This window comes from Chaetodon trifascialis, chromosome 14 (assembly GCF_039877785.1).
Source record: "Chaetodon trifascialis isolate fChaTrf1 chromosome 14, fChaTrf1.hap1, whole genome shotgun sequence".
NCBI lineage: Eukaryota > Metazoa > Chordata > Actinopteri > Chaetodontiformes > Chaetodontidae > Chaetodon > Chaetodon trifascialis.
Genome location: NC_092069.1, coordinates 13191863 through 13211091, shown reverse-complemented (window position 1 = coordinate 13211091; position 19229 = coordinate 13191863). Strand labels below are relative to the sequence as shown.

The following is a 19229-nucleotide window of genomic DNA, read 5'->3' as shown; positions in this document are numbered from 1 at the left end:
ATCTTGCAGGTTGCAGCACCTGTCCTAGTTCACAGCATTATTAGCAAAGCCACATGCCAGGATATAACACAGCAAACAGAGAAGGAATACTGCAATGTTTGGGAAAGTGATGCATCAATGTTTGGGGATGTATCTGAAGTGTGGACAAATGTTTTGTTTCCCCAGATGGCCCATCTCATTCAGTTTGCTACTGAATGAGATGTTGACTGAGACACAAAAGCTGAATATGACATGCATATTTGTTATTTTTAAAGATAAGATGCAAGATGAAAAATGTAAATCTATTTTTATTTATTAATTGTGTTTAACACAGCAGCCAACAATTTCAGGCGAAAAGAAAAATAACATTTCATAGCATTATACAGAGTGTGGCTGTCATTTAACAGTTTGTGTTGCATTCTTTGAGCCTTTATCCACACGTTTTGTAGCTTTCTTTTTCTTTACTTTCTTGGTTTTGGCTTTAACCTGTGGCAGCTTGGCATTGAGAGCTGGCCTGGACCTGGTCAGGTGGTTCGCAGTGGGGCTCAGCTTGCTGTGGCCCATCTCTGGATCGGAGTGTAAACCCTGAGCTGAGATGGACTTGCTTGGAGCAGAGCGAGGGGAGTCATCCAGCAGGTTTGGCTGGGAGTACGAGCGCATGGCTGGGGAACTGGTGGGACGGTAAGGCGTGGTGCTTCCTAACATCGGCAGGTGGACGTGCTCATTGCTCAGGTTGGTGACGGAATAGCGACTGCTGTTGGACATGACGATGTGGTGCCAAGAACTGAGAGGGGTGGCAGAGAAGTGCTGAGGTCCACTTGAATCCTCTTTGGTACCTCCTGGAGATATGACCATGGAGCTGCGCGGTGTTACGGCCTCCACGGCACTCTGGAAGGTCTTGAGGATGCGGTCGCTCTTCTGCTTCTCTTTCTTCTGACGGGACTCAACCTTCCTCAGCTGGCGGCGGTGATCCCTCATCATCTGTTTCCTTGTATCTGCCAGTCCCCTGCACAGAAACATCAAACAACCCCGTGAACCTCTTGGACTGCTTTGTGGAGCCAAACATTAGGACTGCAGCCAGTTTACTGCATGTTCCTCTCTGTGCCATACATAAACATCACTCTTTTTCAAAGCCATTTGTGAAATGCTTAGGCAGGGTGAAGACATGGACAAATTCCCAGCTCATAAATAAAACACACTTGGTTTAACTATGCCATTATTGAAACTGTGGTCAAACAAGTGGCTGTAAAAATTCACAGCAGCACCATTACTCAGTGTTTTGTAGCAATAAACCTTAACACATCACAGGCCTGCTCTGTAAATTTATTTGGAATGAGCAAACAGTGGGAGACGTGCTCACCTATAGTCTACCATTCCTGTCCTGTCACGATCAAGTCTCTGAATCAGCTCCTCAATCTGGTAGCGATTCAAAGGAATACTTGATTGCTATGATGGTTTCACAGAACAGAAGGAAACAGAAGGAAAATGTCAGTCAGTTACAAAGTTTTGTCTTTCTGTACTCATTACAGTATTCTTTAACTGATTCACTGCGTGCTGTTTGTTGGTCAATGACCAGCATCAGAAAAGATTTGTGAAAAGGACAAGAAGAGAGCTCATCATGCATCATTTGAGAGGACAATTTCAAGGTATTCTGTCCGTGAACTTCATCTACGCCCTGCTTCCTGCAAATGTCACTGACTCTGCACCGTTCAATAAATCAGTCAACCTGCACCGCCTTCCTGAAGTCAGCGACAGGGACTCGCATGGTACCATCTTTGTCAATGTTCCGAAAGAAATCCCACAGGCGTAGCTTGCGTTGATCCAAATAGTCCTGCAAAAACATGGGGAGAAGATATTTTGAGAGTTCGGAAATTCATACATGACCAAACAAAGAAGTTGCCGTCAGGTTTCCCAAATTAATCCATGATTAACATAAGTATTAGACACTATACATGAATATGAGTTTGCATTTATTAGCATTTGTTTCAGATTTTTAGGACAATTGATTCTCATTAGGTGACCAACCGGACCTGAATGACTTTCATTGGATCAACACGTTTTGGAGGCTTCTTAGCGATGAAGCCTCCCACCCCTCCATACTGTACATCTAGCCCAGGATGCTCCTGACATGTCACCTCCAGCAGATGTACAAAGTTCTCGTTTACCAGCACATTCTACTTGGTAAAAAGGTAAATAAATAGATAAATAAATAAATAATGGTGAAAGATGTGATCTGTTTGAACTGAGACCAAAAACAGATTAGGATATGAAATGGTGCCACAGTGACTTACACATATGTTGATCTCCTCCAAAGCAGTTTTAGGTGTGTTCTTTACCACATTAACCAGAGCCAGTGCGCCCTCTACTGTTAAAGAGTTGTAAGCCAGCTACAAGAATGGAAGAGAATAAAATGAATCTGTAGCCATGTCAAGGATGCATGCAAGCTTAACACATCCTAGTCCACCTACCAGAAGGACTCGGAGAGTGTCATTAAATTCAAGACCCCTGCACAGCATGGCGACACCCTCATTGGTGAGGCGGTTGTTGTTGAGGTTGAGGTGCACCAGAGTGTTGTTGAACTTTAAGGCCTCGCCCATGGCTAGGGCGCCTTCATTCCCAAACCCGTTCCATGATAGGTCAAGGTGTTTTAACATCATATTTACCTAGGTACGGAGAAGGTGATCAGACGCTGTATACTGAGTCAGTGATGAAACAGATTCCTCATACAGCACATACCTTGAGTCCAGCAGAAAAAGCTACAGCCCCTTTCATTCTAAGATGGTTCCAGCTCAGATCCAGCGATTCAAGACCCTCATTGTTTGCTGAAGAAATGGAAGGTAAAGTCAGAGAAAAGTACCTGGATCCTGTGTCCACTTTTCCTTGGTTCATAAAGTGAAACAATGCATTTGATAACATCTACAAAGACATTAGCTGAGGGATTTTTTACCATACCCAGCAGTTGTCCCAAATGTTCCCCTCCTTTTCCACAAAACTCATTATGGCTCAGGTCTAGTTCCTTTAATCTGGAATTGGTCTAAATGCAAAAATATTAGCAACTTAATAATGCTAAAAGTAACCAAATAACTTACTAAAATGTTTGGATAACTGAGTATTAATCACTTACAGACAAGGCATCTGCAAAGTACTTAGCATCATCGTCAGTAAATCCATTTCCTGTTGGGACAATTTATTACATTTTTAAATGTAATTATCTTATTGCTATTGTTAAATTCACTGCTTCAAGCACGGGGTCAACCATGACAAGCAGCATGATCTGGTTGTGATACACTGTTTGATTGTGGACTCAGTGGATGCTTAAAACTGTATCCATCATTGTGTCTAGCCTGGTTTCAGTGCATCATCCTACAGTTCAATGCTGCAAATGTGCACAATACCTGAAAGTTTCATAGATTTTAATGAAATGTTGTCCAGCAGGATTTTAGCCACACACTCAGCTCCTGCAGACTGCAGACAGTTGTTGGACAAATCCTGAAAGCAAAATAGATGCTGGTACAGTGCACTGGCTGTAAAAGACAAGTAAAGTGTCACTTGAAAACTACTTGTGCCCTCTAGTGTTAGGTTTGCATTGTGACATACCAGGTGGTGAATGGTGAAATTAGCTCTTAACATCTCCAGAAGGTATTTGGCTCCCTCAGCTTGAATGTGATTGTCTGCCAGTTCCAGAGTGTTGATATGCATATCTGACTAAATACAAGAGCTTGTCAGAAACGGCCTATTTAAATAAAGTGACATTCATGAACACACATGCATTTTTAACTTACCACTAAAGCAATAGCAAGTGCCTTGCACCCCAAAGGTCCTAGCCCATGGTGGCTGAGGGTTATGGTTGCAGACTCAAGGTTTCGTAAAAAGTAGGAGACTGGCACCACACCCACCAGCTCGCAGGCCTGGAGGTACAGTTCAGATATAGACATTTCCTTGTTGCTCTCCTCTTTTTCTGGAAATGAGTAAGCCGGTACATGAGTGCCCCTACACTGTATAGGCCCTTGTCTGCACATAAAAGTATGTTCACGGCAGTGCTATGTCAAAACAAGTCATTTAGTTGAATTATTTCTGGAAATTGAGAATGGAATTTATTGTACTTACCATCTGGCTCTAAGTCTGTGTCAAACTCATCCTCCATGGCCTGGAGTTGAATTGGGGATGAACAATCATCATCTTTCAAGCAGAGGGACTCAAAAGATAGTGTCGACATTGCTGTCTGCTGCCAGAGTCTATGTCCTGCCTGAAACAATTCCCCAGGCTCAGCGGAAGTACAGTCTTCAGGTTGTCCGTTCAAGTATTCCTGTTTGTTCTGTATGCACTAGCCCTGTGAAATTAAATAGGCCTATGCATGGTCAGCCCGTAATTCTACCCCTTAGGTAAGGTGTCGTGTAGTGACATTAACAATTTATACCTCAGTGTGGTTACAATTGTGTAAACTCCAAGCAAAACTGCACATAAGCCATGACGCACTATGTGAAAGATTAAGTAATATCGCATTTTATAGGATGTTGCGTATTTCATAGTGTCTTATCTGTATATTTTTGGAGGGATTTATCGGAATAACACAATTAAAAAATTAGGGGAAAAAAGACTAGGCGTGAGGAAACCACACCCGTGACCTGGTGACATTTGGACTGACTCATGTCAAACCGCGCGTCTAGTATCTGCAGCCCTGAAGGACACGCCCACTGCCTGACCAGAACGCGCATGCGCCGACCGCAGTACAGAAACATGATTGGCAGTATGTTATTTTACATGCTCTACCCGTTATCCCGGTACTTAAGCAGTCGACCCTCAGGTAAATGTTGCAGAGGTGACCGTGTTTAAGTCTTTTAAGTCTCAGGGTCGGCTGAGCAGGTTGTGTTTAAATCAAAGTTATGCGTGCGTTTGTCTCCAGCAGCAGGAGCTAATGATTGCTTACGTCGAAGTGAGGTCGCTGCTGACTGCGCTGTTTGTGTTGATATGTGTGTTTGGCTTTAAACTTGTGTTTCATGGCGAGCTCGGTGTGACACGTTTCTAGCGGTTCTGCAGTGTGCCTTCTTTGGAAAAACAAGAGCGAATGGCTCGTTATGTTGTGCATTGTAGCTAACTTAGCTAACTTGTGAACTTAGCTCGTGGAAACGTTAACGTGCGTCTGTTATTAGCTTGCACTTTTTCGGCGTCCCTCATGACGTCATCATGTGGGACTGTTTTGCTGTGTGATTAATGTTCAGTATAAGAAAGACTGATTATCAGACTTATGGATACATTCATATATGTTTGTACTTATGTGTTTGTGCCTTTATTTTTTAATACTGCCACTTTATTTCTTTTATATATTTTTTTGCTTAGATTTGACTTTTATGTGCTGCTATTTTTTTTTCTGCCAATAGAAATAATAATTCATATTCACTAAGACAAGGTTTATATGTGGCTGGTTGTTAAAAGCCTCTTGCATCACTACTTTGGCAAAATTAGTGATGCAAGATAAAGAGCTCAGTATGTTTCAGCTGTGAGAGAAACCTTCACTGTTTTCAGACTTTAATCTTGTTTTCTAGAGGCCTCAAAGAAGGGTCTCCCTCCTGAAGTGGTTAATGGCAGGGCAATGTGGGATGGTGGTGCTGTCACAACAAGGACATTCACCCAGTCTCAGACAGCCCTGTTGGACCAGTGTCTCAGCCCAAGCAGTGGGATGAAGGGAGAAAGAAAAGAAAGGATGACAGAAGCAAGCCCAGAAAAGGAAGATGATAGGAGACAAGACTCGGACAAAGAACAGCTGATGGCTGTCCAGCATGAAGACAGAAGGAATGAGGCTGCTTTGAAGAGGAGTGAGGTGCAACCTGCAGTGAATGATAACAAAGCAGAGGCCAGAAGTGGACCGCAACAAGACAAAGTAGATGCTCGGAAGCAAGAGGAGGGGGAAATAACAGTTCACCATGAGGTGTCCCGTATGAAGGAAAACACAGAGGATGGACCTATTCTTCCAGCTGAGGACATTAATCCAGAGCAAGAACTTGTGGCACAGTTAGAATGCCTGCAAAGAGATGAAGAGTCAGTAACTCCAGCTGAACGGAGAATCCAAGACACCACTGGTCCAGTACAAATCCAGATACCAAGTGTGAAGGAGTCAGTGACTCCAGCTAAAACTACAGCTGCTACAGCAGCAGAGTGCTGGGATGAATATGTACTGGCCGCTGCTGGTGACATGCATGGCGGGGAAAGCTCTCACCTGGTATTTGCCTCCCTTCCCTCTAACACTCATACCCACCCTACACTCAGTGGGAAACACGATACACAAACTGGGTGGCATTTTCCTGCAGGACCTGGCCTGGCAGAAGAAGTGCAATGCCCACTCTGGCAATTTCCACCAGTGAGCTATTACCCACCAACAGAGCCAACAGTGCCATTTGAAGGTGAGGATATGAATCTTTTCACGATTACAATATTTCCACTGACTCACCAGCAGTTTAATGTCCAGCTGTTACACGGACTCATATGCATGTATTTGTTTTCCACTCAGTAGTGTGGCGGGTGTGGGAGGGGGTGGATGAGAGTGCCCCTGCAGCTGAGCCTGTCCAGATGCTTTTCCCTTTCACAAAACCCTCAATGGACTTCACCGTTATGTCCTACAACGTCCTGGCACAGGACTTACTGGAGGCTAACTGGGAGCTATACACACACTGCCCCCTGGAGGTGCTGGACTGGAGCTACCGCTGCAGCCTGCTGCTGGAGGAAATAATGAAATGGACACCAGACGTGAGACAATTGTACATTTTTGTTTCTGAAACAAGGTACATTTTATATCTAATCTGTCTGCTAATGAGTAGTTTACTCCCTCTTCGTAGATTCTGTGTCTCCAAGAGGTTCAGGAGAACCACTACCATGAACACCTGTATCCAGTCCTGTCTCAGATGGGTGGGTCTTCTGAGACAATATAGAGGGACAGTGTTGTTGGAAGATATTATGACAGATGATAGATGTTATCTTTGTGTTGTCACTCCAGGCTACACCTGTGTGTACAAGCGGCGTACAGGGACCAAGACAGATGGTTGTGCTACTTGCTATCGTAGCAGTTGCTTCTCTGAGCTCTCAGTCACCCCGCTGGAGTTCTTTAGGCCTGAGATGGAGCTGCTGGACCGGCACAACATCGGCATTGTTTTGCTGCTTCGGCCGGTGGTTACCCGGGGGTCAGAGGTCAAGGCGAAGGGTCTACCTCTGTGTGTGGCCAACACCCACCTCCTCTTCAACCCTAGGAGAGGTGATGTGAAGCTGGCTCAGCTAGCCATAATGCTGGCAGAAATCAACAGCGTGGTCAAATCCTGTAAGGCCAAAGGCGAACACTGTAACCTCATATTTTGTGGGGACTTCAACTCTGTGCCCCAGAAGCCTCTGTACCAATTGATCACCACCGGTGAGCTCTGTTTTGAGGGTCTACCAGCATGGATGGTGAGACTAAAACACTGCAAAGACCAACTCAATACCTGGAAAATATCTAGCTTCTCCCACATGACTGTCGAGACTCTGTTTCAGGTTTTCTGACACAGCAGTTGAAGGAATGTCTCTGTAACCATGTGTGTCTTTACCATATCCAACAGATATCAGGTCAAGAGAACCTGTCCCACAAAGTCCATTGTCACAGACTGTTTGCTCCCCTGTGGCCCAGTGGACTGGGAATCACTGACACCTGCCAGTACACGACTGTCAAGGAGATATTTAAGAGCCAGAGTCAGAAACCAGGTCAGTGTTTAAAGTGGTCAGAACGTAATGTTAGCCAGACTAACTGCACATACAGTTGCAGATCTGATCACATCCAAATCGCAGTGCATTCACACCCTACATTTACACGCATTTTTCCTTATCTGGGTAATGTGTCCGGATATAGATTACATTTTAGTGCCAGGTGGTGTAAGTCTTTTGTGCTTCATTTGTTCTGTCTTCACTTCCTGACCTATATTTGTCCTTCTTGTGCAGAGAAATGTCAGTACAGCCACGACTTCCTGCTGCAGCTGCGCTTCTGTCCAGCTGCATGTGTCCGTCCTCTGGACTTGGAGCTGATCCATGGCGTGACTGATAACACACCAGGTACAGTCTTGTAATACAAAAACCACAGCACCACTTACAGGTGTTCATTTTTTTACCATATCGGTTTAAATGTCTGGGTCTTCTTTCTTTTTATGCCCAGAATCTTCGAGGAGAAATCACCCGTACGAGAAAAGGTCAGTATATCATAAGCCAGTTTGCATGTCACCTATCACACATAGAGTAAATGCGTGATGTGCAAAAAGGGGGAGTGAAGGCTCTGTTAGGTGGAATTGAGGTGTGATTTCAATCATATTGTGTCGCAGGTTCAGCCACACTATCAGACATCAGTTAGACTTGGAGTCGGTCTACAAACACATTCTTCCCGGCTCCGGCAATCCAGAAGTCACGACCCTGCTCTCTGGAGGGGGGGCCACTGTCGACTACATCTTTTACACTCCAAGACGCATCCTAACTGCTGATCAAAACGGTACGCGGACATGACACAATGGACAGCGTTGCAGAAACTGTAGATAACTTATTTGATTTTTGTTTTTTTCTTCTCAGCTGGTGCTCGCTTCATGAGTGCGGGTCTGAAGCTGATTGGCTCTCTCTCCCTCCTGTCAGAGGATGTCTTGTGGTCAATGAATGGCCTTCCCAATCACTTATTTCCCTCCGACCATCTCAGTCTTCTGGCCAGATTCCAGCTGGACCTGACTGCTGCGTGACTGAAGGAGATGTCAGAGGATAAGCATATTTCCGTTCAGATGATTCAGGTCCTGCTCTGCACATTTGTTTTTCTTCTTCTTCTTGTTTTTGTTAGTATGAATGCCATTTCTTGTGGTTCACTCCTGGCATCACAGCATCATAGTTTTCTAATTGAATAGAAGTAAATATTTTTTGTTCTAAAGAGCCAGGAAAAATAATGGATGCCAATATTCAGTCTTGTTTGGTGTGGTTTTCATTAGGTTAATGATGCATAGCTATGACTGAGATATGACAAATCTTGGTAATGATGATGCTGTAATAGTTCATTTAAAAAATGAAAGCAGTGATTGCTTCAGCCCGCACTGATGTGATAATACTGTGACCTGCTCATTTTGCAGTTGACAACCGCTCCAGCATGTTTTAATTTATTTTAAACTTAATTTTCAAACCAATCAGGAGTCAATTCTATTTTTTCAGATGGGAAAAATATTGAATAAATATTTTCCATTAATTTGTGGCTCCTTCGTGATTTCTGCTCTTTAGCGTGTTAGAGAAAGCTCCAATCCTGCCTGGATTCGTAATGTGTACTGTCAAATGCACCCACCGGCACTGAATCCTCCACTTGGTGTCTGGCTCCCTGTGTATCCTGCTCGGTCTAGCGATGAGCTTGTGACCTGAATGTTGGCCCTGCCCCTCCTCATCCCCACACACTGAGGCACTCTTGTTTGCCAGGGCCAAGATGTCTGTGTGTATGCGGGTGTGTCTGCGTGATGCATGGATGAATAATTCATGTAGATGGTTGAATGTTCATGCATGATGGAGCTCAGCGAGAGACCTTTGTGTTATGTGTGAGCTGTAGGATGTCTGCGAAGGTGATTGCCATTAGTCTTCCACTCGTCAGTGTGCTTTGTAAATATGTTTGCTGTATGATGCAGTCATCTAGAAGTTGTAAACTTAACTGTATTGTGTGTTTACTCCCACTGTTGCCTCAGATGAATGCATGTTAACAAAGTAGGTCAGTAGGTTTTTTCCCTTCTGTGTCTCTATGATACAAACTGGTGGACACAGTGTTTGACATCTGGAATACACTGGAGGGGAGCAAAGGGAATTGTTTATCATTACTTCTAAGGCTTCATAATTCACCATTGGCAGCTGCCACAACATTCACCCTCGATTCAAGGAGCTCGCTTCAGATCTCTTCACGCTCTCTCTCACAGGTGTGGCTTTACAGTGGTGCAGTTGTAACATGACTTTCAGAGGTACGCTACTGGCCGGTGAGTGAAAGTGGTTCCTTCCTGGTTGGTTTTCATTGAACGCAGCAGCCATTAAGCCGTATTAGCAGATGGCTGTGATGCGAGGTGGACTGGCATCCATCCACTTGGGGATCCATTAAACAGCAGGATCCCTGATCATGTGAACACATGCTGTCAGCATACTACAGCAATTATTGAAATGACTGCAGCGAGCGCTGACCACCGAAACAGCATGATGAATGGAATAATAATGGCAAACAAACTCAGCTTACTTTTGTCAGCACAGTTTTTCCACTGCAGCTGGTGCGAGGCTTTGATAGATGTGAGATCTGGAGGGTGAACATGTCGAAACTGTCCCACATGTTCTGACTGAGTGTTTTAATTCAGTTTAGCTGCACACAGAGGCTTTTTCTTCCCTTTTAAGGAGCTGTTGGCGTTAAGTTTTGTTTGTATAAACCTAACAGTGGTGCTAAGCGATCTCTCCAGTCTGCTCTTGCCATCATTTGCCTCGGTGCCAAGCTCCTGCACTGAGGACACCCTGTGATCAGTTTGACAGAAAACGGGCGCCATTCACTACCTAAGAACTAATTACAGCATACATACTGACTTTCTGGACAAAGACAATAAAGGCAATAACTACATCAAAAATCCCTTTTATCACAAACTTGAGCAAGAGAGCAAAATTGTGTCGCCTCGATCCAAGCGAGTCTTTATTGTGATCTTGTAAATCAACAGTCTTTTGGTACAAAACAATTATGTTACAGAGCACTGAAATAAAAATGGACAACACCTAAAGTACTGTGCACATGAAAATGTTGACTGTGGCAACATAATCAGAAACAGTGCGTGGTAAATATGAAGTGGTCCACTGGTGGTCACCGACACTGAAGGAAGTATAAAATGACAGGATTTCTGATTAAAAAAAAAATACAAAATGCAGATAAAAGTGCTGTAAACAAACTTTCTCACACCTTAAATGGAAGTCATTTGCTCGGATACCGCTTAAGGCAAGTGAAAAATTGGATAAAGTTGCTACAAATAAAAGTCGGAAACGTTTACAGAGAGCAGTTATACAGTACATATAAACTGAGTTGTCATTACATCTACATTAAATGCAGATCCGGTCAGTCAGCTGCGGTGCCATAGGTCATTTTTCATTTCCTGTTTCTCATATTATCACTCAACAGATGTCTGTATACTCTTAAATACACTACTGTATATTGTGTATTCAATCCCACATTCAGTCAACTTCTCAATAGGGTAAATAGCATGCTAAACATACTAGCATCCAGATATTAGATGTCAAAGAACCGTCTCACACAATTCTTTTCATCCACTTTCAGTGTTTTGGAAGAGCAGAGATTACACTGCTTTGTGTTTAGCTATGCAATGAGAATAATGGGCTGGATAGAAAAAAGTCGTTTTCTTCTCTTTGAATTTTCATACAAGGCACGAGGGTAGTGGTTTGCAAACTAGTCACTACACAAGCAGTTGCTGCCCAGCAGAGCCTACGTGGATTTAAGAACACATCACATGGATTTGCACAGTTACAGTACGACGATACAGATTGCAGACGAGCCTTAAGAGCTTACAGCTATACAGACAGCTATGATATGTCCAGTAGCAGATTTACACTGAGCGGTAGTCTTGCCCAGCGTCAGAGAATCATATTTCTCATTGTGTTGAGTTAGCAAAACTCTACAGTTAATTAAAAATCTTTACAAAGTACTGCACATTAGACACCTTTTTATAATTTGGGAACTTTGCCAGCACCAACTGCTATCTACAGGACAGCTCCAGGACACGCCTCGAGTAACACAGACACAGGGAAGCTGAATGAGGCATTTGCTCTGAGAGGAAAAGTTGCTGGTGACCTACTCAACACTGCATCCTGTGAATAGGCCAATGTGTGTACAAACAATTAAGAGTAAATCAATGGCCCCACGAAACAAGTGCTGTGGTACCTTGTGACTTTACAAGCGAGCTAAAATTCTCCTTCAGACTCGAATCTGGTATCCATTTAGGTCTGCAGACGGTTTTTGCTCCAAAACCTTCTTCTCTCCGGAGGGACTGCAACAAAACAAACGCACAAATGAGACAAGACAATGAGTTTTATTCACACGAGAAGGAAACTGTGACTAACTGATACAGTACTTCTCCTTAGATCATGAGACCGTTGCAGTCTCCATATTTTCCAGTGACTAAGAGCATTTCACATCGGTGGACTGTATTCTTAGAGAGGGGCCGAGCTATCTGGAGCACATGATTAATCATACCGTCTCTCAACGCGGCTGATCCTGCGTATGGGGCTGCTTTGTCCTCTGAGGGGGGAACCCATACTGTTTCTCCTGTCTTTGGTGGGAGAGGGCGGTGCGGGCTTTCCTATCTGCAAAAACAATTCACACATCAGAAGTTCGGTCACTTTCAAACACCACTTAAGGTTAACTACGCCCGTGTCCTTGCTGTACAGGGAGGGGCTCGGCGTCAGTGTCTGAAACCTCTCTGTGATCTTTAATGTGATTGTGCAGAGCACTCACTGTAAGAGATCAGCTATTGATGGATCGAGCCAGCCATGCATGAGGCACCGCACAGCAGAGGCGAGCCATCGCATTAGTTTTATTATACACAGAGCTCGGCATCAAGGCTGCTGTCATTATGTTAGCATGATGGGTGATGAGAGAGCATCGTTTGAGAGAAGTCTCTCGGCGAGCAGCAGGTCAGCTCGGCGTCACAGTGAGCGAAGATGCAGCACATCAACAGGAATCTAATAAGCAGTCAGGAGAGGCAGCGCCTCTGCTCAGGTTCACTTATACTTCTCATTGTCTTTAGTCCTGCAAGAGCGCCATCAGCTTGTGCTGTTGTCAGGCCAGCAGAACTTCAAAATGCACAATTTTAACATTTGAATTAAATGATGCAGCAAGAAATGAAAAGCAAAATCTAAACGTGCATGTGCTTTATGTTTAAATTGCAGTTTTCCTGCACTGCCATTCACAGCGGTTATGACCACTCCAGCATCGCGCTGTACCTTCAGCCTCATGTCTCGAGTGTGCCTCTCCAGCTCCTTCCTTAGCTCCTCCTTGGTCAGCTTGTCCACATCCAGTACTGAATGCTTCCACTCTATCTGCTCCACGCTGTGAGGGTCGTGCGACACGTACTGGCCGATCCTGACCTTGCGCAGGGTGTGCCAGTAGCCCCTGTAGGCTGCTTCAAACTCTTGCACCAAGTCCATCAGTGTCCGCAGCTCCAGGGGCTTGAACATGAGGTCCTCCCTCCGGCTGATGCCCAGCGCGCCGAAGCGTCCCCCGCTGTGGACTCCCAGCACGATGTGGTGGAAGTGGTTCCCTGAGAACTGAGACTGAAAGCTGAGGGGGAAGCGCTCCACACCTGGCATGTTGTTGGTGAGGTAACTGAGCGAAAGGTGGGTCAAGGAGTCTTGAGTCAATAACACATGACAGCCCATTAACAAACCACATCTGGTCTGTGCACATGTAAAACAGTGCTGTCAGCCTCTGCAGACACTGCAATGAAACATGCAACATAACTTTAAAAACATCAAAACATAGCATCATGCAAGCAGTGCTGCCCCCAGAAACTTTCCATAGGGGTGTCCAGGTGGCTCCTACCCTGGCTGTAAGGATACATCCCCAGGATCACCGCCTCCAGGCATTTGATTGGCAGAGCCTCCCTCGTCATCTCTTTAGCAATGTCCATCAACCTGCGCAGAACAAGAGAGCAACACTTTTACTGCTTATCCATGACAGAAGACACTCGCACACTACTGAGTGCACGACAAATGACGTGAACACAACCTTATTGATTTTCATGCAGTCAAACAAAAACATTTCCCATGAGCCAGGGAAATAAAATCTGTCCTACTAAATCTAATAAAGAGAGGATCTTAAAACAGTTCCAGGCCTGTGCTGCTTGACGTTAGTCAGAGATACAGCTAATCCACATGCATCAGCAGCACAAGCTATACCATAAGAAATCAACAGACGCCGTCACTGACATCCCGTGACCGCTTCCACAAAGCTGCATGAGGCTATCGCGGATGATCAGTCTTGGGTTAAAAATAAAAAGTGCTTACGCAGTAAGAGGCCGGCTCTTCTTGATTTCAAAAAACTGTGTTCCTGTGTGATTGTACCTGTAGGGCACAGTTAAGGTGATAAAACAGGGAGAACGCTCTGCTGCATGCAGCGGGGAGGAGAGACGACCACTTAAAGTGCTTTGTGATATTCATAGGCTGTTGGTTAATTATGGATGAATCTCTGCTCTGACTGGAAATCAAGCTTAATTTGGAATATAGTATCTACAGTGGCCTACTTTCTCATGTTTGGCCCATATTTATCCAAGTGTGTGAAAACAGCGTGTCAGTGGGATTAGCAAAGGGAAGTTTTTAATCATTGTGTTCATATCTTACATCCATTTGAGTACAATTAGTGGTGAAAACATGTCTCTCTGACTGCGAAAACAGCTGCTTTAAGCCCACTGTGCAGCCAGTACCAACTTAGTCAAAGGATACTGCAATTCCCTGATGTATTTCTGTATGGCTTCCAGGCGCTGTGGGATCGTGGTGGTAGGTTGGTATGTAGGCACACTCGGTATTGGAATCTGCAGGACAGAGCACCCAAACAACTGCATTACAATGTCACAATCCCAACATGCACTGCAGCTCCTGTGTGACCTCTATGCTCCCCTCTGTCCGGCATAGCGGAGTTATCTTAGTTGCTCCTCAACCATTCTGATGAGGAATGAATGAAAGGTCTCATTCTTCTGCCAAAAACATCTGTGGCATTCAAGTGCACTGAGAACAAAACAAGCAGTGTGTTTTCCTACGGCCACGCCATTGGAAAAAAGAGGTTAATGAGTGTAAATAATCACTTACAGTGAAGTGTTTGAGGTTGACTTAGTGGCACGTGGCTGTCTGTATTTCTATCAGCCATGTGGGACTGCATAGTAACACTGTAGCTCAACATTTGAACACAACACATGGGTGGAAATTGCTTCTCCACTATGTGCAGCCAGTTACTCCTGTCATGTGTCATCAGCTGCAGCTTTTGCACATCCATCACTTTTACCTTGGGCAGGTCGGTGGCACCCCGGATCTGTTTCCCCACAGCCTCACCATTGGGGTGTATGCGAGCCACATGGCGCCACATCCTCTCCCAAGTCTCCTCATCCACCGGGAGGCCTCCTCTATTCACGTAGAAAGGCACGCCTCCGTCCCTCAGCTCCTCTTCACCTTCATCCTCCTGCTCCTCGTCCCTCTCCTGCATCGAGCCCCCGGTGGCCCTCAGCATCCCTCCTCCGCCGGGAAGCCAACTGAGTCCAGGCACACAACGACTGACGCCCTGGACCTTTCCGCTGCTTAATCTGCTTGCAGGTTTAAGTAGGTTCGCACGACAGATGGCCAGCTCATGACACCCAGCAGCTTGTGCCACCAGTGTCTCAAAACAAAAGCCAGTGCCGGTGCTCTCTCAAATCTAACGGCGATCTGCTGTAATGAAGAAATAACTCACCTCTGTGGTTGAAGCAGCTGGAGATTTCACAAGTGATGGACGAAAAATATCTTTCTTTTGGGATACAGGATGGTTTTTCTGGAGGGGCTCAGCACTTTGGGGAAATCTAGTTGACCACAGGTCATTCAGTAATTACCTATTCATGTCAATAAAAGACTTAAGACACTGAGGTGGTTTCGCCTTTAGATATGGAGCCTTTTCTTATGACGATGCTGTGAAAGTTCATCTACAGGCAAACACAAGCCCGCCAATGTACCGCTGTCACAGTCTGTAAGAGGATTGACTCTGCAGACAACAAAGTACTGGAAATTCCTAATTCCCTGCGCCGTTAGAGGTCATTCACACTCCAGATAGCCCGCAAATCTCTGCTGCTGGTCAATCCCATCACGTCGACAACCCGCAAACGTCCGCTTCATCTCCGCTTCAGGTCATTTCCTTCCAGGTTTGCCGGCCGGCCGGTTCATTGTTCGCAGATGCTCCTGGGTTCAGAGACTGCGGGCTGGATTCACGAGCCGCTCAGACACTCCCAGATCCCCGTCTACTGCGCATGCTCACTGCCGAGCGGATGATCTCAGCCGTGACAAATGCTGCATTCAGGTGCGCCACGAAAGGTGAAATCCGGCAAAACGCACCATTTCTTTTTTTTTTTTTTTTCTCAATTGACTAATCTAACAATTTAGTGTTTGGTGCGGTGGTGAAAAAATGAAAAACGACATTTCTGACAGTTCTTTAAGATAACATGGAAACCATTAAAAAACAACTAAAAGAGACGTCCCAGCGATTTTGCTGACTTACATGAGATGCCAAAGAATTGTTTTTAATCCATTTAAATTCCAACATGCCCTGGTCATGTCACAATCCAGTTAATTAATGATTAATTTGTCATTAATGTATTAGTTATACTAGTGGAACACATCCCCAGTACAACTAAACATCTTAAAATAGTATAATTAAAAAGACAGACACAACTACCTAGCCTAAAATTCGGTTATGTTTCCGACGGTAAGTTAGCATCCTTGCTCATAAACATAGAGACTGAAGATGACGTGCATTGCAACAATGAATTTAATCTTGTAACAAAATGTTTTATAAGAACCACAAAACTGAAAAGTATTTTGCAGTTACATCAATCACACCCCATCATCACCAAATCAAATTTCAAACCTCACAACAGTTTATATATAAAGAAAAGCAATATCAAACAGGAAACAGGTCTATTTACAGGTCTGGCTCAGCTGTAGAAATATTAAAACCTTGGGGCACCATAGTCATCAGGCATCCGTTCAATATTGTACCTGTATGGGGAGAGGGTAAGAAAAATCAGTATAAACTGTGTTTGATGAAGCAGGTACTTCCTAAAATGCTACATTTTATGCAAAGAAGGCAAACACAAAAAGGTCTGCCATGTCTTTAAGGCTATACTTCATACAGTGTTACCTGTGGTTTGAGATGTACATGATGGGCACCCCGGGGATCTTCCTGACCCTTCTCTTTAGATCTCTGTCCACAGTAGCCAGGATGTAACACTTGTGCTGTGAAAATACGTTTATGTAATTAAGATCCAAAACTACACAATTTTAGCCACTATGAAATGATGACTGCTGTGCCACCAGCATTTCTTGTCAGTTTGGGTGCTCTGAGTTGTTACATTCAGCCTTTTGTCAAATCTGTGACAGAGCAAATACTGACAAGTGTCTTTAATCCACAATCCAAATGACTTTATTGGAGCAGTATACACATAATTATTACTGCTTTTTTGTGACTGTGGGTTTTATGAATCCTTAATTTAGTTATCTTACCATCAGCTTATTGCTAACCAAGCTAGTTATCATACTAGCTAAGTGTCTGCAAAGTTGTGCACCTACATGCACAGTGAGAGCAGAGGAGTGACAATTTGATCAACTTTAAGAGACCACACCGCCTGTGCTGAAGGCTCAGTTTATAAAAACAATCCTGAAGTACTTGGACATGTGATGCAGTCTCTGCATGCAATGTAATTTTACACATTTCTGTATGTATTACTACATCCTTAAATATGAAAAAAAAAAAAAAAAAGTCTGTTACTCAACATATTCTGGTGTTCAAAATGAAGTGAACGCTGACATTCAATTACATGTGCATGTAGCTACAGTTGTACATTAATCATGTTACCTGTGTTACCCTTTGGACTAAACAGTCATCAGCATATGTTCCCTTGTGTGTGCACGGCAGGCGCTCAAACCTCGGATCCTTTGCTATCCTGCAAACACAAAACAAGCAAATAATGGAATTACATGTTCTTGTTTTGTTTTTTTAAATGTATAAATAAACAGAATAAGTTCATGACACCATACATTTCATATTTCGTAGACTGTACCTGAGTGCGACTCTGTACTTCATTCCAAGCTTTTCAATCTCAGCCATCACACAATCAGTGATATGTGGGATACCTGGATTGGACAAAATTTCAGGGGAAAAAAAAAAAAAAAATTCTATCTTCATTCTGTATTGATATACATTCATTCTAAAAGGTTATTATTGCAATTAATACTTCCCACTTGGCAACAGCACTTACATTTTGCATACAGGCAGTCCATCATAGACTGAACAATGTCCAGTTTGGCCTTGATAGAGAAGTTGATGAAATTGGTGTCAACTAGAATGTGGTATGGTGGACCCAGCTGAGTGTTGTACTGGAAGAACAGGCATGATGGGTGTTTTGGTCTGTGCAAAAAGTTAAAAGAAATCAAGTTAAGGAGCCATCCCCCACAAGCTAGCATCCAATTCAAGCTTTTGTGTGGCCAACTTACACTTCTCTCTGCTTCAGCTCTGATGGATCCTTCTTCTTTTTCTCTTTTCCTTTAGCACGGTCTTTCTCTTTTCTACAAAACAAGCCAATAGTTAGAGTGCTTGCACACATGATTACTGAATGCTTTGTATTGCTGGTTTTTTATGTAACTGCTATGTGGATCATGATGCTGGACAGAGCTCATGAATGAGATGGTAACACCAAGGGTGACAGTGGCCAGAAGACAGGTTGCAATTATTGAAACTCACATTCTATTATCTTTCAGATTGATCATTCTCTTCATCGCAGCAAACTTCTTTGTTTTCTGCTTCCCCTAGAATGGACAAGTTAAAACACACAGAAATTGGTTACAACCAACAGGATCTATTTTTTGTAGCAGGAACAGAGGTTGTTTGAACTGTGTTAGTGGAGGGATTGAGTCTACCGCACAGAAAAAGTTCTCTAGCGATTAAACAGACTGTCAACTATCGTTTCTCACAGTTTCCTATGATCACTGAAGCTGTTCTTTAGATAGTAAGTTGACTTGTATAGCTACAGTGAAGTTATTTACAAAACGCTGAAAACCTCATTTAGGCCACATTTATGGCCACAACAGTTTAGGGAAACAACTGACAACTGAAATTCATAAACGTCGTGACCAAGATCTTGAGTGATTCATGTAAATTAACTATATATTTAGATTTATATTTCATTTAGTAACGTTAGCTGTACGTTTAACTTAGCTGTAAGTTAGTTTACTTAACGTTTAGGCGCTAGGCTAGCTAATTTAGCTAACTCAGCCAAACAAAACTTAAACGCCGCATTAATACTACACAAAATTGCATTCTTTTAGGGACAACAATAATCCAGACAGCTGTGGTGTAGCTGTAACACAGGTAGAGATTACATACCATGTTTTAAATTTCAGAGAACAGAATTCATTCGTGGTGTAGAAATTGCTCCCGTTCCCCTCGTGTATCGATGCGATTACAAGTGACG

General features: G+C 43.8%; 4 protein-coding genes across 5 annotated transcripts; 1 reads left to right on the top strand and 3 right to left on the bottom strand.

Annotated features, from left to right (window-relative positions):
* Positions 1 to 375: 375 nt before the first annotated feature.
* On the bottom strand, positions 376 to 4195 carry LOC139342587 (leucine-rich repeat-containing protein 74A). The gene is made up of 13 exons (XM_070979782.1): positions 4087 to 4195; positions 3762 to 3937; positions 3577 to 3684; positions 3375 to 3468; positions 3104 to 3153; positions 2932 to 3013; positions 2716 to 2801; positions 2448 to 2642; positions 2271 to 2366; positions 2010 to 2153; positions 1706 to 1810; positions 1340 to 1425; positions 376 to 985 (listed from the first exon to the last, which is right to left on the bottom strand). Exons 1-13 carry the CDS (start codon positions 4193 to 4195, stop codon positions 376 to 378), a joined length of 1941 nt encoding a protein of 646 aa, XP_070835883.1.
* A 493-nt stretch (positions 4196 to 4688) lies between these two features.
* angel1 (angel homolog 1 (Drosophila)) lies at positions 4689 to 9200 on the top strand. The gene is made up of 10 exons (XM_070980102.1): positions 4689 to 4783; positions 5523 to 6377; positions 6485 to 6720; positions 6810 to 6879; positions 6968 to 7410; positions 7560 to 7701; positions 7936 to 8046; positions 8147 to 8180; positions 8310 to 8473; positions 8551 to 9200. Exons 1-10 carry the CDS (start codon positions 4693 to 4695, stop codon positions 8709 to 8711), a joined length of 2307 nt encoding a protein of 768 aa, XP_070836203.1. The 5' UTR covers positions 4689 to 4692; the 3' UTR covers positions 8712 to 9200.
* Positions 9201 to 10628: 1428 nt separating this feature from the next.
* vash1 (vasohibin 1) lies at positions 10629 to 15990 on the bottom strand. Of its 2 annotated transcripts, XM_070979915.1 has the most exons (8): positions 15464 to 15542; positions 15023 to 15317; positions 14467 to 14555; positions 14032 to 14088; positions 13585 to 13659; positions 12970 to 13351; positions 12221 to 12330; positions 10629 to 12014 (listed from the first exon to the last, which is right to left on the bottom strand). In XM_070979915.1, exons 2-8 carry the CDS (start codon positions 15242 to 15244, stop codon positions 11942 to 11944), a joined length of 1008 nt encoding a protein of 335 aa, XP_070836016.1. In that variant the 5' UTR covers positions 15245 to 15317; positions 15464 to 15542; the 3' UTR covers positions 10629 to 11941. The 2 variants fall into 2 exon arrangements, with proteins under 2 accessions (XP_070836016.1, XP_070836015.1); XM_070979914.1 differs by having other exon boundaries at positions 15023 to 15990.
* Positions 15991 to 16510: 520 nt separating this feature from the next.
* fcf1 (FCF1 rRNA-processing protein) lies at positions 16511 to 19225 on the bottom strand. Its single transcript, XM_070979025.1, has 8 exons — positions 19142 to 19225; positions 18500 to 18564; positions 18253 to 18324; positions 18018 to 18166; positions 17820 to 17892; positions 17615 to 17702; positions 16901 to 16995; positions 16511 to 16758 (listed from the first exon to the last, which is right to left on the bottom strand). The coding sequence occupies exons 1-8, from the start codon at positions 19142 to 19144 to the stop codon at positions 16710 to 16712; spliced, it is 594 nt and encodes a 197-aa protein (XP_070835126.1). The 5' UTR covers positions 19145 to 19225; the 3' UTR covers positions 16511 to 16709.
* Positions 19226 to 19229: the final 4 nt, after the last annotated feature.

What these genes read in the sequence shown, in the direction of transcription:
- LOC139342587 (XM_070979782.1), bottom strand. Translation starts at nt 4,195, where the DNA reads ATGTCGACACTATCTTTTGAGTCCCTCTGCTTGAAAGATGATGATTGT. An exon ending in CACAGACTTAGAGCCAGATG is followed by an intron (nt 3,938 to 4,086) that starts GTAAGTACAATA and finishes ACTCATTTCCAG; the next exon opens with AAAAAGAGGAGAGCAACAAG. An exon ending in TGGAGGAGATCAACATATGT is followed by an intron (nt 2,154 to 2,270) that starts GTAAGTCACTGT and finishes TTTACCAAGTAG; the next exon opens with AATGTGCTGGTAAACGAGAA.
- angel1 (XM_070980102.1), top strand. Translation starts at nt 4,693, where the DNA reads ATGCGCCGACCGCAGTACAGAAACATGATTGGCAGTATGTTATTTTAC. An exon ending in CTTAAGCAGTCGACCCTCAG is followed by an intron (nt 4,784 to 5,522) that starts GTAAATGTTGCA and finishes CTTGTTTTCTAG; the next exon opens with AGGCCTCAAAGAAGGGTCTC. An exon ending in AGGGTCTACCAGCATGGATG is followed by an intron (nt 7,411 to 7,559) that starts GTGAGACTAAAA and finishes CATATCCAACAG; the next exon opens with ATATCAGGTCAAGAGAACCT.
- vash1 (XM_070979914.1), bottom strand. Translation starts at nt 15,244, where the DNA reads ATGCTGAGGGCCACCGGGGGCTCGATGCAGGAGAGGGACGAGGAGCAG. An exon ending in GTGCCACCGACCTGCCCAAG is followed by an intron (nt 14,556 to 15,022) that starts GTAAAAGTGATG and finishes TCTGTCCTGCAG; the next exon opens with ATTCCAATACCGAGTGTGCC. An exon ending in AAGAGCCGGCCTCTTACTGC is followed by an intron (nt 13,660 to 14,031) that starts GTAAGCACTTTT and finishes TGTTCTGCGCAG; the next exon opens with GTTGATGGACATTGCTAAAG.
- fcf1 (XM_070979025.1), bottom strand. An exon ending in GAGCTGAAGCAGAGAGAAGT is followed by an intron (nt 18,167 to 18,252) that starts GTAAGTTGGCCA and finishes CTTTTTGCACAG; the next exon opens with ACCAAAACACCCATCATGCC. An exon ending in TAGTCCAAAGGGTAACACAG is followed by an intron (nt 16,996 to 17,614) that starts GTAACATGATTA and finishes GTATTTTCACAG; the next exon opens with CACAAGTGTTACATCCTGGC.